The sequence below is a fragment of the Schistocerca gregaria genome, chromosome 7 (assembly GCF_023897955.1).
Source record: "Schistocerca gregaria isolate iqSchGreg1 chromosome 7, iqSchGreg1.2, whole genome shotgun sequence".
Classification (NCBI taxonomy): Eukaryota; Metazoa; Arthropoda; class Insecta; order Orthoptera; family Acrididae; genus Schistocerca; species Schistocerca gregaria.
In genome coordinates this window covers 95,293,037-95,310,823 of record NC_064926.1, presented here as the reverse complement: position 1 = coordinate 95,310,823, position 17,787 = coordinate 95,293,037, and the positions used below count along the sequence as shown (strand labels likewise).

Sequence of the window (17,787 nt, the reverse complement as noted above, 5' to 3'; positions counted from 1 at the left end):
GCGAGGCAGGATTCGAACCTGCGACTGTAGCAGTCGCGCGGATCCGGACTGAGCGCCTAGAACCGCGCGACCACCGCGACCGGTGCCAATTCTGTCACTGTTATCATACAGCCTAAGGCCTTTGAACCACAGTTACCACATGCACATGAAACATTAATAATATGGGCTAGTATTTCTAAGTCAATTAACCTAAAACCACTGGAAAACTCGTCTTTGACACTGTACACAACATCATCAATTCCTTCACTAATTGTCTTCTTCGATGAACTCATTGACTTTGTTGAAAATTGTTCTTCACACTTAAAAGCAGCAACTGTAACAGTGTTATTTAAATTTCCTGTACCTTTTACGTGTTAAATTCGACATTTCCTTACTTTTTTGAATATGAGTCCTCTGTTACGTCCCATTTCGAGCAAAACAGATTGATATACGCAAAACTAAAAACTGAAATAAGGTTGTAGCATGTACTGTTCGCAAAACCACATTGTAAACAAAGAAAAAAGCAACTATAATCTTTCTCACTGCCTTCTAGACTCATCTGCAGTTCGTTTCGATCGGGTGAACAAAAAATTAGCGCACAAAAAATTTCTAGCGTTGAGAACGTCTGAATCACAGCATAGAAAGAGAGGCCGTAGCAGGCGCAGATGCCCAAACAAACTTTTATAAAATACATTTCAAGCCAGAGTTCGATTCTGAAAGTTTGCAATGTTATCCTTAAAGAATCAATTTAATAAATTATGTAATAAAAAATCGAATTTTTTTGCAATTTTGCCCTACATGTGTTCTTGATAAGTAGCTATATTCCAGACATTTCACTGTCTTCACCTTAAGGGCATTTAGCTGGAAGGGGTTCACTACGTTTCATGTCAGCTCAGCGATGTGTACTCCACCTGTATACTGCGCAAACCACTATAACGTGCACAACAAGAGCACTTCGTACCGAAATTTTTCACTCATTTTTTTCTTCATCCTGCGCATTCAGCGAGGGAGAAGAGACTGTGTATATACTTCCTTACAGTCACTAATCCGTCTTAGTTTATTCTTATGACGTGTTAGATACAAAGTGGAGGCAGTGTTTCGTTTTACAGTCACCCTGAATACTGACGTTCTAAAGTTATAAAATCAATTTCAGCAGAATACAGAGATGAAGGTTTAGTACTCTGAAATACGTCCCTGAATTGCAAAGGATTCTCACATGTTACAGGTATTACAGGTACTATTTAGTATTCAGAACGAATCTTTACACACAATACCTAGGTTTGGTCTCAAATGTTTGTGCTGAAAGTAAACCAACAGCGTTTCTTCTAAACAGTGTGGTCTCCATGATACTCTCATAGAGACTGGACCAGCAGTTTAAAGTTCTAACTGCATGTTGCTGCACTCCTAGGATTTCTCTCTTAATCCCACCTGGTGAGGAATGTAAGCTCTATAGCAGTAATCAATAACAGGTCAAAAAGAGATATGTATGCTATTTCTTTGCAGAAGCGCTACAGTTTCTCAGAACCCTCTCGGTAAGTCGATATTGATTACGTGAGCTAACAGTAACTGATCTCATGTCTCTCCCATCGAAATGTCGCTTTTCCTATACTGGAATCCAAGAACATATATAAAGCACTAGAACATCCATTGGTGACACTGGACTCGCATTCCGAAGGACGACGGTTCAATCCCGCGTCCGGACATCCTGATTTAGGTTTTCCATGATTTCCCTAAATCACTCTAGGCAAATGCCGGGATCGTTCCTCTGAAAGGGCACGGCCGACTTCCTTCCCCATCCTTCCGTAATACTATGAGACCGATGACGACGCTGTCTGGTCTCCTTCCCCAAACCAACCAACCAACATCCATTGGTTACATTGTCGCTTGCCACAACTCTCAATAAACTTTTCTAAAGGTCTCTGTAGCAACACACACAAAGACCGTACAAGCCGTAACATTTTACAACTTTTGATACTCCTGTAGAGTCGTAGTTTCACATATGATTAGCTTGTCGTATTCGTCAAGAGAGTTCCCATTTTCGCGCTCGAAAATATAATGAAATGCAACAGTGCAGAAAATTTCTGAGTATTATGTTTCCACAGTCCATCATGAGCTTACAATTCTTTTCTTAATGAGACATTCACTCTGCAGCGGAGTGTGCGCTAATATGAAACTTCCTGGCAGATTAAAACTGTGTGCCGGACCGGGTCTCGAACTCGGGATCTTTGCGTTTCGCGGTTAAGTGCTCTTCCAACTAATCTACCCAAGTACGATACACGATCCGTTCCCACAGCTTTAATTCCGCCAGTTACATAGTTCATTGAACCACGGTGGAGTAGGCCTGTAGCTTAGGTGCCACTTCTGAGCTCCTCCAACGATCTTTTATTATATTTAACTCGTTTTCTTGTGCTTGAACACTATAGATACTTGAGAAATCTAAAATCGCTCTATGCATTAAATTGTACTTCAGATTGTAGTTCTGACTAGATAATCTAATTTACAGATATATAGACGCTAATGGCACTCCATATGCAATAGCTTCATCCGTAGTAAATCACTGCAATGTTGAGTCGACTTGCGAAGTGGGTTTTTACCTTACTTTCTCGACAATTTACTTTCATGAAGCATCTGAATTAATAAGTAAACTAAAAAGGAGGGTCCCTGACGTGGAATCAAAAAATGAAGTCTGTAGTTGAACGTCCTATCGAGGATGAGAGGTGTTACAGATGATAGAACCTCAGATTTGACAAGAATAGGGAAGGAAACGGATCACGTCCTTTCCATGGGAACCATTTTGACATTCGCTTTAGAGCGATTTACGGTAACTGCCAAATCAACTCTGGTTGGCCAGAAACGGCGTGAATCAATTCCTCTGAATGCGAGCCCAGTGCCTTAACTTCAGGGCTACGACTCCGGTGGTTTGATATGGGAAGCATGACATTTTTTGTGCGCTTTCAGGTTACATACGCATGTGTAACGCAATTTCATGTATTTCGTAAACTGCCTTAAAATTAGCGGTCACACAGTCTTGTATTTTGAAACTGCTCATCTACAGAAGGTTTCATTTCCCTACTGCCAAATTCAAGACTGAGCTTCAATTACCTATAGACAACGAATGTTGATACCTTACAGTGGAATTTACCAGTGAGTAACTGAGACAATAGCTCCGTTTCAAATGTACTAACTGGAAAAATAAGTGAAGTACCCCATAAATGGAGGACGAAATGAAACAACACTTTATGAATTAAGAGTGTGTGTGTTTACAAAATCGAGTCAAATCTACAAAGAACTTGGCAGTACGAGACCAGTCGATGTATGGCGCTGCGTGCCCTCTAGCACGGATGCACGCACTGATCCGGTTGCGAAAGCTGTCGTATCCTGTCCTGAGGCAAGGCTGCGCACGGCTGTTCTAACGGGCCTCGACAGCCTCGATTTCGGCTCACTAATGGAGTGCTGGTCCCACATGTTTCATCAGGGACAGGTCTGGGCATCTTGCTCTCCACTCGAGTACCTCAACCTCATACAGACAGCTCATGGGGCCAGCTGCCGTGTGTGGATAATCACAGTCCTGTTAAAAATGGGCGCCACGGTACTGTCGCATGAGAGATAACGTGTGACGGAGCAGGATGTCCGTGACGTGCTGTCGTGTCGTCAGAGTTGCCTCAAACACTTTCGGCCGTGACCTGAAATAATACGCGATGATGGATCAGGACACGGTGATGGCAAGAGCAACTCAACTGTGCTTCTCCAAAACGCTGGAAGAATGTGACCTCTGTCCTGGTTGCCGCCATGCTCCTTGACGATGGCCGTCTGGGTCATCTGGCACAACTACGTTTCTCCGCTGAATGCGAATCCGTTCATCGGCAGTCAGTGCTTCCCAGTCATGTCACCATTCCAAATGTACACAAAGAGAAGCGTATTTTGCGATGTGGTTATTATGGAAAATTACATTATCTACGATGTTATTTCACTATCCACGGATTTTTTCGATGAAAGATTGCAATTTTTAAGGGCTATCGATAGTATTTGAAATGAGAAATGCTATGAGTTTTGGAACAACAGAAGTGGAGACATTACACGCTTATTTTGCACCAAGAACGTGGTTTTTCATAAGCTACTGACGTTAATTTTCCTCAGTTCCTCAATAAACTTAATAAACCGGTTGTTTAGAATTATTTTGCGACACCATCTGCACAATATGTTAATGAAGTGAGACTGTCTAAACGCCACTGTGTTTTGGAAGAAGAGGCATATTTTAACATGGAAACCAGAGAAATGTGTTGGTTTTACTCAAAATTCTCCAGTCGTGATACTTCCCTGAAAGTTACAAATGGTTAAAAAGGTAGGCGAAAATAAATCGCTGCATTTTTGGCGAAATTCGGTTTAGATTCTAACAAAAGATGTGAATGATATTTCTTAAAGCTCACTATGCAAGTGTGGGCGTGAAGGGACCCGGCATAATATTTACCGAGAGTGTAGGCTTCAGTTTAGAACGACCTTCCCCTCCAGCGCTCGGCATTTCCCCTACAGCACCTGCCTGTAACCCCCACCACTACGACTCTGCCGGCCGTGGTGGTCTAGCGGTTCTAGGCGCTCAGTCCAGAGCCGCGCAACTGCTACGGTCGCAGGTTCGAATCCTGCCTCGGGAATGGATGTGTGTGATGTCCTTAGGTTAGTTAGGTTTAAGTAGTTCTAAGTTCTAGGGGACTGATGACCACAGATGTTAAGTCCCATAGTGCTCAGAGCCATTTGAACTACCACTCTCCCCATGAGTTAATCAGGCGGCCACAGTATTCTGTGTGCACTGTACCCCAGGGACTACCTGCAACAATATGTTTCATCAGCAGTTTTGCTCGCCTTATCGCAGTATTTTCATATACTGCTGCCACATTGCTGCAAAGTCGACAATGGTTGCTGGAAAGCGTGAGAGTGCAAATCTCGTTAACCACATAGTCCTGTGTGCCGACAACGCTGTATCTCACGAGGTCGGATGTCCTGTCCGCATCAACATTAGCTGCCTCGCCCTGTGAGAGAATGGCCTCAGGATCTTGTGTTGCACTTGCTGTATACTCGTGTTTCGCTTCAGTTCTTGTACAAATTGTCAAGCTTCGGCTGTAAGTTCTCATCACTGCACATATTACCTACTACTCTTTTTGTTAGAATGAGCAGTCTGCAATCACTGATTCCACCGATCCTTCACTATTACGATGTACTCCAATACGTTTTCCCCTGGTAGCTGAGTGGTTAGCCAGAACGGTAGCTCAGCGTGTTTGGTTAGATGGTTAGCAGCCCTCTGTAATAAAAATACTGAGCTAATCGATCAACAACGAACTTCAACGGATGTCTTACGACGTCCGCCTCGAGCAGATGCAACGAACAAAATGAGATTTTTTTTAAAAAAAAAGTAGTCAGTGCGAGAGAATATCAATCCTAAGGTCTTGGGTTCGAGGGTCCGATTCCCGGTTGGGTCAGATATTTTTTCCGCCCAGGGACTGGGTGTTATGTTGACCTAATCATCATCATTTCATCCCCATCGACTCTCAAGTTGCCGAAGTGGCGTCAAATCGAAAGACTTGTACCCGACGAACGGTCTACCCAACGGGAGGCTAAAGTCGCATGACATTTACTCCAATGCGAAACAGGAACTCGACATGGTTAGAGGTAGCCAGATGCAGTGCATCCGACTTATCAGTCTGACCATGTTAGTATTTCATGCACCAGCTAGGTTGTTTGCAGCCAGACACGTGAAGTGACTACCGGACGCTATATGACTGCATCAGCTGCTCAGTGCGCATGCACCCCAGTACCTCGCATCAAATATTAACTACCTGTCGCCTCATTATAATCGAGACACAAGGGTTTACTTTTATAGTACCCTAAAATAAAACAAAAATATTCACAAACTCTTGGCCTGCTGCCCCTGCACGCCTATGGAACAAGCTACTTTGCGCCCCGTTACTTATAAGAAGCTGAGACTCTTCCTTCTGTCATCCTAATCAGTTTTGTGAAAAATGAATGGACAGCCCAATTTCCCTCTGTCAAAAAGTTAGCAGTTTTTCCAGACATGCTTGTCTCTCTTTTTAATTTTTTCCCCATCTTCATTAATGGCATTGAATCATCTTTCTCCCTTTTCCACCACTTTTCTCTCCGCCCAGAGCTCATAGTTTAAAACTGAAATCATTTTGCATTTTATTTGTTTTATCTTTGTACTTTCTTCTGAACTAACGTAAACTGGGTCTTTATTGTGCACTATTTGTAAATGTTGCATTCGATATTAAATGTATCTTATAAGTCGCTCATCGAAATGAATGTAATGCGAAATATGTAGAAAGGCCAGTCAGATGTCAGTGGGGCTGAGATGGCCCTAATCACGCCATGTTCAGTGAATAAATAAATATTCAACACGATGAGTGGCGTGAAAAATGTAAGTGGTGCGCAGAACTGGAAACGATCGATTTCCTTTTCTCAGCAAAAAGATTACTGTAAGTGAAAATATAACTTTCAAATGAAGTCCGTAATATGTTTATTTTTAAGTAATTCCGTTGCTAATTATACAACGTGACGCACGAAAAACCGGCCCCGAGCAATGGACTTCCCATTGTCGCCTGCCAATTGTCCTCTATTGTTTCGAAGATGAACGTAGGTCTGCTATCTTTCAACAGGATGAGGCGACCTGTCCCACTGCACGCGAGTCAGTCTCACGAATTCATGAAATGTTCACAGAAGGAAGGACTCTCAGCAAAGGATTGTGGCCGCAGCTTTCGCCGGACCTAACAACTTGTGCCTTTTATCTGTGGGGCAGTCTAAAGGAAAAAGTGTATGCAAATAACCTAGTAACGTTAGAAGAGTTGAACGACAACAGTCACAATGAAGGTTTGAGAACTGATCTGGAAGAGTCGCGCAAAGTGTATATTAATATGTCAGGGTGTGCGCAAAAGTGCACTGAAGCACTAGGAGGCCATTTTCAGCATCTTATATACCGCAGCGCCAAAGAAACTGGTAAAGGCATGCGCATCATAGATACTAGTAGACTGGCCTTGCTGTGCAGAAGCTATAGGGCTGGTGTGGCTCCAACATAAACCACGTGACTGTTGGCAAAACGTGGCGGGATTTCAAATCAGCGGTCTGCCATCCTATGTTTGTATCGTATTTTACCCACATTTCTCAATTGACTGCCAAACGCTTCCAACAAAACTTACTTTTTTATTTGCGAAAAATTATGTCAGAACTACATTTGACCTATATTTGTTCACAGTACCATTTATAAAATCTAACAAATACATGCCCCTCTGGTGGGCAGCGGGACTAAATTACTATAAACTATCAATTAAAGTAAAATGTCATTAAAATTCTTTTAAACAGTAACAGTGGGCTCGTGTCAAAACTTTAAATGTTGGATTCGCCGCGTTTTGAGCTCTAGTCCTTATAAAAGAAAATGGGATATGGGAATTATGTCAATCATAGGTGCCAAAATTGTCGACTTTAGGAGCAAGTCCATTTTTGAGTATCAATTTTAGGTGCACTTCAAAGGTTCAGTTCCTACTATTTTTACAAAAGTTTAAACTATCAGTTTAAAAAGATGATGTTTTAGATGAAAGGTGAGACTTTGAAGTTTCAGAAAATAATTCTGGAGCCTACATTTATTTAATAGCACTAGAAGGTAGAAAAAATTCTCTTCATGTGTCGACTATGGGTGCTCTCACCTTATTATAATATCACTTGTATATACAAAAAGGCGCATATGTGCAGATGGCTTAAGGTTTTCCGTTTCAGAGGGCCTTTATCCAAAGCTGCCTCCGGTTTTCATCCTTAGTGAACCTATGAGTAGGAACGAGAAACAGTTATACTTACTTCTGTAACCGAATTATCACAGATACTTTCCAAAATGTAATATGAGTCTGACTTTACAGGCATCACTTTCAACACTTTAATTTACGTGATACTCTAATTCAAGTGTAAAAAACATCAGCAGATTTTAATAAACGCATCTGCACTATCATAGAAACACACGTGAAATGTAATGCCATTTCCTCCGACAAAACGCTGAGTACAGCCATAAGTGCAACACGAAACAACCATGTTTTGCCAACATTCACGTGACTTTAGCCCAGGGATGTTGGAGCCACGTAAATGACGACAGGGCCAGTCTATTATATTTATGGTCGAAGATGCGCATTCAAATTCAGAGGTCTGAAAACAGGCAGAATACGGCGCTGCGGTCGGCAGTGCCTTTATAAGACAAGTGTCTGGCGCAGTTGTTAGATCGGTTACTGCTGCCACAATAGCAGGTTATTAAGATTTAAGTGAGTTTGAATGTGGTGTTACAGTCGACGCATGAGCGATGGGACACAGCATCTCCGATGAAGTGGGAACTTTCAGGAGTGTACTGTGAATATCAAGAGTCCGGTAAAACATCAAATCTCCAACATCGCTGCGGCCATAAAACGATCGTGCAAGAATGGCTGCAGATTTCAATGCTGGGCCATCAACAAGTGTCAGCGTGCAAACCATTCAACGAAACATCATCAATAAGTGCTTTCGGAGCCGAATGCAAAATCGTGTACCCTTGATGACTGCACGACACAAAGTTTTACGCCTCGCCTGCGCCGTCAGCACCGACGTTAGACTATTGATGACTGGAAACATGTCCGCCCCCGGTAGCTGAGTGGCAGTCGGCTCTCAGCCGTGATACCGTGCGGACGGGCTCGGCGCGCCGGGCAGTGCTCCGCAGGTGTTGTTGTTTACCCGCTAGCGCGCGGTCGCGTCGTTCTCTTGCCGTATAGTACCTGTACCGACCCGACATGGCGTTCTCATATCGAAAAGCTACAATCAAGCTAACGTTCAACTCATCGTACACGAGACCGAAGGCCCATGAAATTGAACGATTTCTACGAGACATCATGCACATAGAACCACAAGAACTGATAGGAATTCATCTGTCTATTGTAACCTGCACAGTGTACCTCAAACTGATTGACGAAGCGGCCTGCGACAGATTACTCCAACGATCTGCGAACGGCTTTCGCTTCTGCCACGCAGACGGTAACGTGAGCGTGGTAGGAGTTGACCATGCTGGTCTGGGGGTGCGTACCGTGCGCGTCTTTGAACTACCGTTCGAAGTTCCTGCCAACCTAGTCGTTGATGCGCTGCGGCCATACGGCACAGTTCTGAGTCACACAGAGGAGAAATGGAACACATTCGAAACGTACCCTGTCCTTAACGGGGTACGACAAGTGCACATAGAACTTAAGAAGCACGTCCCATCATATATTTTCGTTGGTGGCTGCCGCGCAATTGTTATATATGATGGACAACCGAGGACCTGCTCGGGCTGCGGCCAGGAGGGCCATGTTAGAACTGAGTGTCTGCAGCGACGCCTCGTTCAGGTGCCCCGCAATGAACTTCCCCAACGATCCACCATGACCTCTCTCCCGCTAACGTATGTGGAGGCGGCACGACATGATGTGATGGATGATCAACACATGCCACCTCCTCAAGCCGCTGCCAGCTCCGTTGGAGAGTCAACGCCGTCGACAACGACGCACCCCAACGGTGTAGAGGTTCCTACAGCCTCTGCCCACCGGAGCGTCGTGGGCGCCCAGACACCGTCACTGTCGGGATCGGACACAGGGGTTCCTAGCGACCGAGACTGTGTCGAGCCCCGCCCTCCAGTGCATGTCGAATCTCGGACCCGAAAGCAAAAATCACCCAAGCGACACAAGAAGAGGCGATTGTCAGCTGAAGAACAGGACAGGGATGTGCAGCCGGCGGAAGACATCGACTTCATTGACTCGCCCACAAGTGCAACTCGCTCCAGTGGCATCATTCCCCAGAAGGTGCCTGAAGACAAGGAACACACTCCTAAATCTGGTGGCCCAGAAAACGAGCCGCATTGCGTCGACTCCCAAAATGTGGGCTCCTGTGAAAGCGACCAGCCCCCAATGACATCACAATCGTCTCTTGGTGATTGGGCAGAAGATATGGAGGCAGATGATGCACAGCACACATCGATATCTCCACCAGAGCCCATGGCTGACATTGAGCCCGGAGGGCTCTGCCAGTCAAGGACTCATACGGCACAGTAATGCACAGCGTGCTGATGGATGGCTGTGTGGTGTGTGAGATCACTATGGGCCTGCACCGGCACACTGCCTCCGACACTTGATATGTCTCAGTCCTACCGTGTGGGAACAGTCAATGTAAATGGTGTCCACTCCACTGTCAAGACCCGCATGTTACACGATATGATCAGAGCGGCAGATTTGGACATTGTCCTTCTCCAGGAGGTCCGTCCCGAGCTGCGTTTAGACCTATATGGCTACACCACGTACAGCGTACCCGTAGGCGATGGCGCAGGAGGAACGGCCATCCTTCTCCGAGATGGCATAGACGCGACGGACGTGACGTACTTGTCGAACGGGCGAGGCATCGCACTCACACTTGGCGCAGTCCGCCTCATTAATGTCTACGCTCCCTCCGGTAATTCGCACCGAGGTGACAGGCATGTCTTCTATTCGGAGGAGGTAGCCCCACTTTTGCAAGGAAATATGGACCATTACATAGTGGGCGGCGATTTTAACAATGTTCTGCGGCCCGAGGACCAGATACCGCATTACGTCCCATGTCCGGCTCTACAAGCATTGATACGTGACCTCGCGCTCCACGACACATGGCTCTTACATCATGCGACCCAGAGTGGACATACGCACTTTACCAGCCATTCTGCCAGTCGTCTGGACCGGATATACGTCTCGCGTGCTCTGCGCACAGCAACCCGTGATGCAGAACTCTGGCCGACGGCCTTCACGGACCATCTCGCGTACATCTGCACTGTCACCTTGCCCCGACAACTCACAAGACGCAGCAGGGGCCCGTGGACGCTGAACGTCTCCCTCCTTCGCGAGGAAGCGTGTCGGCGAGCAGTCACTGACACGTGGCGTCGATGTATCAGGCGCCTGCCCATGTATGCTTCCACGTTGCTGTGGTGGCTGGGATGTGTCAAACCTGCACTCCGAAAGACCTTGATGGTCTACGGGCGTGACAGATCGAACTGGCAAACGGCAACATCGGAATTTTACTATACAGCGTTACGTGAGCTGGTGACGCAACCACCGTCTCCCGAACGTCAGATGTCCGTACAACGCATCAAAGCTCGTCTACTTCGCATCAGGACGGAGCAGCTAGAAGGTGTCCGCATCCGTGCGCGAGTGCAAGACTGTATCCCCAACGAAACAGCGTCAGTGTATCACATTGTGCGCGAGAGGCGCCACCGCAAACGTCAGCTCATTACGGCGGTAAACACGGAGGAGGGCGGCCACGCAGTGACACAAACGGACATCGCGCACACGTTCGCCAGACACTATGGAACCTTGTACATGGAAGATCCGCGAAATGTACGTGATTATGACGAGCTGTTGCACCATTTTCCCACCCCTAGGGACGTGGCGCCCGATGATAGTCTGCTGTTGCCCATTACACCCGACGAGCTGACATCGGCCTTGGCACGTGGAGCACCGAACAAGTCGCCTGGACCGGACGGTTTACCCCTGGAATTCTACCGCACTTTTTACCACCTAATGGGTGACAAGTGGATCCAAATGTTTCAAAACCTGATCCGCCCTGATTTCACTGTCCCCACAGAATTCACAGAAGGCATATTGATCCCAGTACCGAAACCGAATGGTGGTTGTAGGTGGCAGGATTTTCGCCCACTCACGCTCCTCAACAACGACTACAAGATCTTCGCCCGTATCCTCCGCGCGCGTCTCCACACCGCTATCGGGAAAGCCATTCACACCGATCAGACATGTTTAGGTGGTGTCAATACGGCGTTAGCAGCATACCGCGACGTAATTGCTTTGACGGCGACCTGCAAAATACGAGGCGCCCTTGTCGCCGTCGATTTTGACCACGCATTCGACCGCGTCGACCACGGCTTCTTACGCGCAGTTTTGCAACACATGGGCCTCTCTCCGGAGTCTGCACAGGTAGTCCTTCTACTGGTCCACGGAGCGCGCTCCCGCATGATGGTCAACGGTTATCAGGCTGTTGTTGGACGGTCAGTGCGACAAGAGTGCCCCCTGTCGGGTATATTATTTGCTGCAGCGCTTGAACCAGCTTTACATGGTCTACGGCAGCGATTATCTGGTATCTCCTTGCGGGACGTGACCTTTCGTTGTGGTGCATTCGCCGATGACGTGGTGTTCCTGGCCAGATCAGAGGATGAAATGCATATGGCGCTACAGTGGCTACGCCAGTACGGGGCGGTCGCTGGGAGCATCATCAACGTGAAGAAGACAAAATACATGGATGTCGGAGGGGGGCTTTCCCCTTTGACAAGGTGCCCGTACTCAAGTGTTTAGGAGTGCAATTCTATAGCAATGTCCGCCGCACTGCGGCCGCTACGTACCGTCGGCTCCTACACCAGACACGTGCTCTGCTGCAGGACAACAAACTGCGGCGCTTGGATATGCTCCTCAGAACACGTTATGTCAACACCTATCTTGTCTCAAAACTGAACTATTTTGCGCATATCCTTCCCTTGACGGCTACGATGGCCGACAGATTTCAAGCAGCATATGGACATTTCGTAAGCACCGGTCTTGTTTATAAAGTCCGATACGCCACCCTGACACTACCGCAGCGGGCTGGCGGTATCGGTTTAATTCATGTATATAACCGCGCGCGATCGCTTTATCTCAACACTATGCGTCGCAAGTTGACCTCTGCCCACGCCACTCTGACGGGCACCCTGATAGCGGAAGTGGCACCACACTCTCTGCATCCCCCGGTTTCTGTAGGACACATTTCACCGGCACTCACTCACATCAGAGAGTTCTTTCTTGACTTCAGCTACTTACGGTCAGAACTTCCGACGACACGGAAGCCCGGCACAAAAGACTATTATCGCCTCTATCAACAGCGGCAACCTGTAAATACGGTCGTTCACAGACATCCTGAAGTTGCCTGGAACACCGTGTGGCGAACGGTACACACGCCTTTTCTACCTACGACGGTGCGTTCATTGTGGTATGTGGTTGTGAATGGGAAGTTCGCTACTCGTCAAAGGCTCCATTCCATACATCTGACGGACGACCCCTCGTGTCCGACATGCTCAGTCGCTGACTCGGATGCACACCGTCTGACTTGTGCCGCGACCAGCGAGTGCTGGCTACTGACGCAGCGCATGCTGGCATTACTCATGCGGCGATTACCGGAGTCCGTCTCCCCTGACGGAATATTGCGCCCCGACGACGTATACTTTCCATCAACCAGAATGAAAGCCGTTAACTGGCTAAAAGGCATGGCCGTTTACTACATATTTTGCGATGCTCCCAAAGGCACACTCGACTTTTGGTCCCTATTGATGACAACACATGCAGCTTTCAGCCGCCACCCGAAGTACAGAACTCGTTTCGCAAATTATTTAGGTTCATTATTTGCGGATCCTCCTGCTCACTGGGAGACGCTGAAAATGAAGAAGAACCCTGGAGCATATTGATCCTCTACGCACGGAATAGGGGGGAACCCCTCCCAACAGACGAGAAGACGACTCGGACGCTCGGCTACGGCAGCTGTAGGATCTTTCTTTGTCATGAAAATAAATAAATAAATAAAGAAATAAAACTTCGACAAACCCACTACATCCTCTTCCTGATCCTTCGATCCTCGAACCCGAAAAAAAAAAAAGTGGTCAGCGCGACAGACTGTCAATCCAAAGGGCCCGGGTTCGATTCCCGGCTGGGTCGGAGATTTTCTCCGCTCAGGGACTGGGTGTTGTGTTGTCCTAATCGCCATCATTTCATCCCCATCGACGCGCAAGTCGCCGAAGTGGCGTCAAATCGAAAGACTTGCACCAGGCGATCGGTATACCCGACGGGAGGCTCTCGTCACACGACATTTTATTGACTGGAAACATGTGGCCTAGTCGGACGAGTCTCGTTTCGTACTGTATCGAGAGGGGGGACTGTTCAAGCTGGTGGAGGCTCTGTAATTTTGTGAGGCGTGTGCAGCTGGAGTGAAATGGGACCCGCGATACGTCTAGATACGACTCTGACAGGTGACACGTGTCCTGTCTGATCACCTGCATCCATTCATTTCCATTGTGCATTCCGACGGACTTGGGTAATTACAGTAGGATAATACGACACCCTTCACGCCCAGAATTGACACAGAGTGGCTCCAGGAACACTCTTCTGAGTTCAAACACTTCCACTGACCATCAAAGTCTCCAGACATGAATATGATTGAGCATATCTGGGGTGCCTTGCAACGTGTTGTTCAGAAGAGATCTCCACTCGCTTCGTAGTCTTACGGATTTATGGACAGCCCTGCAGGATTCATGGTCCCAGTACCCTCCAGCTCTACTTCAGACATTAGTCGAGCCCACCCCACGTCGTGTTGCAGCACTTCTGCGTGCTCGCGGCGGCCACAAACTAGACAAGATCAATCCCCTATATGAAGACTATTACATGTTTCTATGTTTGTGACGTATATGCTCATGGCGGGCAACGATTCGTGCGTAATTGGCGAACAGTCTGCACTCCGAGTTGGCTTTTCGTGTGTAATCCTGTATTTTTGCAATATTCAGTACTAATTTGAAAACTATAAATGTCGAGAGTCGAAAACAAACTAGTGGGGGGGGGGGGGGGGGGGAGGTGGGGGGGACGAACGCCACAACTAACCTGGTAGCGGGCTCCTCCGTCTGGTGCCAATAAAACTTATTTTCTGCAGAGTAGATACATTTTTTTCGGTAGGCAGTGTTCGCCATCATGTTCTTTCCGACGTGCCGGCAGGAGTGAGCCACTGCGACGACCTGCTGTACCTGGTGCCGGCGCCCGCCATCTTCCCGGCGTTCCCCGACAACAGCCCCGACTGGGAGGTGGTGCACGCCCTCGTCACCCTGTGGACCAACTTCGCCAAATACGGGTAAGAGACGCTGACGCTCACACGCTCGCGTCTGTCGATTAATATCTATAGTGTTACGTATCCAAAGACAAAGATCTGATTTCCTTTATTCTCAGATGGCATACCGTATATTTCCGGACTGTCGTTTAGTGAATAATATGCTAGCTTACCGACTAGCGGACAAGTTTTGTGACCAGTTTCGAGACTTGTCATCATACAGAACTCAGGTGCTCTTAACCCTGCTCTTCGGTTATGGTCTACATGCCCAATAATGGTTATAAATTTTGTTTCTCGAAATTTAAATACCAAGACTGCTTTATTAAATTCGATGATTTTGTTTGAAAATGAACGAGCAATGTTTTAAGATATTTTAAGTATTTTGGTAATAAACCATAACAATAACGTATGGAACATTCTGGTCATAATGATCCGACATAAATGCCATTGCCCTAATTGCAAATACTTTTTAGTTTCTTCAAAAATGGTTCAAATGGCTCTGAGCACTATGGGACTTAACTTCTGTGGTCATCTGTCCCCTAGAACTTAGAACTACTTAAACCTAACTAACCTAAGGACGACACACACATCCATGCCCGAGGCAGGATTCGAACCTGCGGCCGTAGCGGTCGCGCGGTACCAGACTGTAGCGCCTAGAACCGCACGGCCACTCCGGCCGGCTTTAGTTTCTTGTTGTACCTTATGATAATAACAATTTTTATCATTCCAGCTTACTATGAGCAATCAACAAAACCTCGGAGCTTACAGTAATTGACTCGTTTCTTATTTCTTCCAAGAAAATGTATTGCTCTTCTCACTTATTTGAATCTATATTTTTACTGTCCAGTTCGAATTATGAGGACCTTGCAAGTAGATCGTTGACTGATGTTCAGTTGGAAGAGTTATTAAATTCCCTGGACTGAAGATCCCGTCCGCAATGCAACTAAAAACAAGTGTTCTAACAGTGACAACAGCTCACAGCCTATACTAAGGAGTGTACAGTCTGCTATTTCTAAAAATGGAAATACAGAATGGCAGTTACACCCAGCAGAACAACGTGGCTACATATTAGCTTCGAATGCTGTGGAGAATAGTTACTAGGTATGTAACCAGCTATATAAGTGACATGACAAGCACCTTTGAGCAGTATTTTGTACAATGCTTGAAAATCAATATCGAATATTGAGGAGCAGTGAGTTTATTGTCACCAATGAACAAACATTGATCATTCAGCTTTTAACGCATACTTAAGATTCTTATTCATTTCGGGTGTATATTGACTACGTTAGGGAACCACAAAAAGCCTGTGGTATAAGGATACAGGCGAGCGCTGGCAGACTTCATTTGTTAGTTCAGAAGGGGAGCCCCACAAACGTTTGCCACCTTTCGGCCAGTCGGCGAAGACAGAATCGTCACGCACGCCCTACAGTCTATCTCAAGTGATTTTAAAGAAAGTATTGAGTAAAAAGAAATGTTTTTGTTTTACTCATAGCTTTACTTGTGGCCGCGCGGAATTAGCCGAGCGGTCTTAGGCGCTCTAGTAATGGACTGTGCGGCTGGTCCCGGCGGAGGTCCGAGTCCTCCCTCGGGCATGAGTGTGTGTGTTTGTCCTAAGGATAATTTAGGTTAAGTAGTGTGTAAGCTTAGGAACTGATGACCTTAGCAGTTAAGTTCCATACGATATCACACACATTTCACCATTTTTGAACTTGTAAGGTTCATTATGATGTGCACATCATTTCATTAATAGTCATGGTAGCTGTAATATTTACGTGGAAGTAAGACATTGCGCGAAGTTCGAAAAAGTTTGCAATGAAAAATAGGGGTCGCTATGGTTTTTTGTTTGGTGCATATTACATAATATGTTGCATCGTATGAGATTTAGCTAACATCACAAATTTTTCTTTAGACTTGGGTGGAGGTCTCTATCTGTCACCAATCTCGAGAATACTGATCTGACGTAGCGCACACATATGCGATCGTTCCGCACAACCGATAAAGCCAGAGTGAAATACCAACAACATTCTTCACATTTCATAAAAGTTTTGAGATACCAAAGTGAGATTTTGGCAAATGATAGCACACAAAGGGGAGAGTATTTTGTCGTACGCTTATTATACAAAACTTCATTATCTACCGTCTTATTCCACTAACGACAGACTTTTCAGATGAAAGAATGTAATTTTTAAGGGCCATCGAAAGTTGGAGAAACGAGAAATGCTGTGGGTTTTGGAACAACGTAATGTGCTTTTTCATAAAACGCTGACCTTACTTTGCCTCAGTTCCTCACTCAATAAACCACTGTTTCAGAATTCTCTCGTAATTGTATCTGCATAACATGTTAGTGAAGTGGGACAATGTAAACTCCTCTATGTATTGACAAAAGAAGCAAATTTTAACGTCGTAACAAGAGAAATGCGTAGGTTTTATTCGAAATTCTCCACTCGTGACATTTGTGTGAAAGCTACAAATCGTTAACAAACCAGGCGAAAATAAATCGCTGCATTTTTAGCGGAATTCTTTTTGGACAGTAACCGAAGACAGTAGGTTTTTCTGAACGGTCATCATGCAAGTGTGGGCGTGAAGGGGCTCCGTTCAATATTTACAAAAAAAATGGTGATTGTAGGCTTTAGTTTATAACGGCACTTCCCCTCCAGCACTTGGCATTTCCCCGACAACGCCTGCCTGCATGCATGCCGTACCATCCTCGTATCTGCCAGACATTGAATTCTACATCTACATCCATACTCCGCAATGCACCTGACGGTGTGTGGCGCAGGATACCTTGAGTACCTCTATCGGTTCTCCCTTCTATTCCAGTCTCGTATTGTTCGTGGAAAGAAGGATTGTCGGTATACTTCTGTGTGGGCTCTAATCTCTCTGATTTTATCCTCACGATCTCTT

At 46.2% G+C, this 17,787-nt stretch overlaps 1 protein-coding gene across 2 annotated transcripts in view; it reads left to right on the top strand.

The window, feature by feature from the left end:
- Positions 1-17,787, top strand: part of LOC126282181 (juvenile hormone esterase-like) — a 159,917-nt gene that overhangs the window by 122,724 nt on the left and 19,406 nt on the right. For both annotated transcript variants that reach the window (XM_049981711.1, XM_049981710.1), the window contains exon 10: positions 14,775-14,907. In XM_049981711.1, the coding sequence (XP_049837668.1) occupies positions 14,775-14,907 (133 nt within the window). The remainder of the gene's footprint in view (positions 1-14,774; positions 14,908-17,787) is intronic.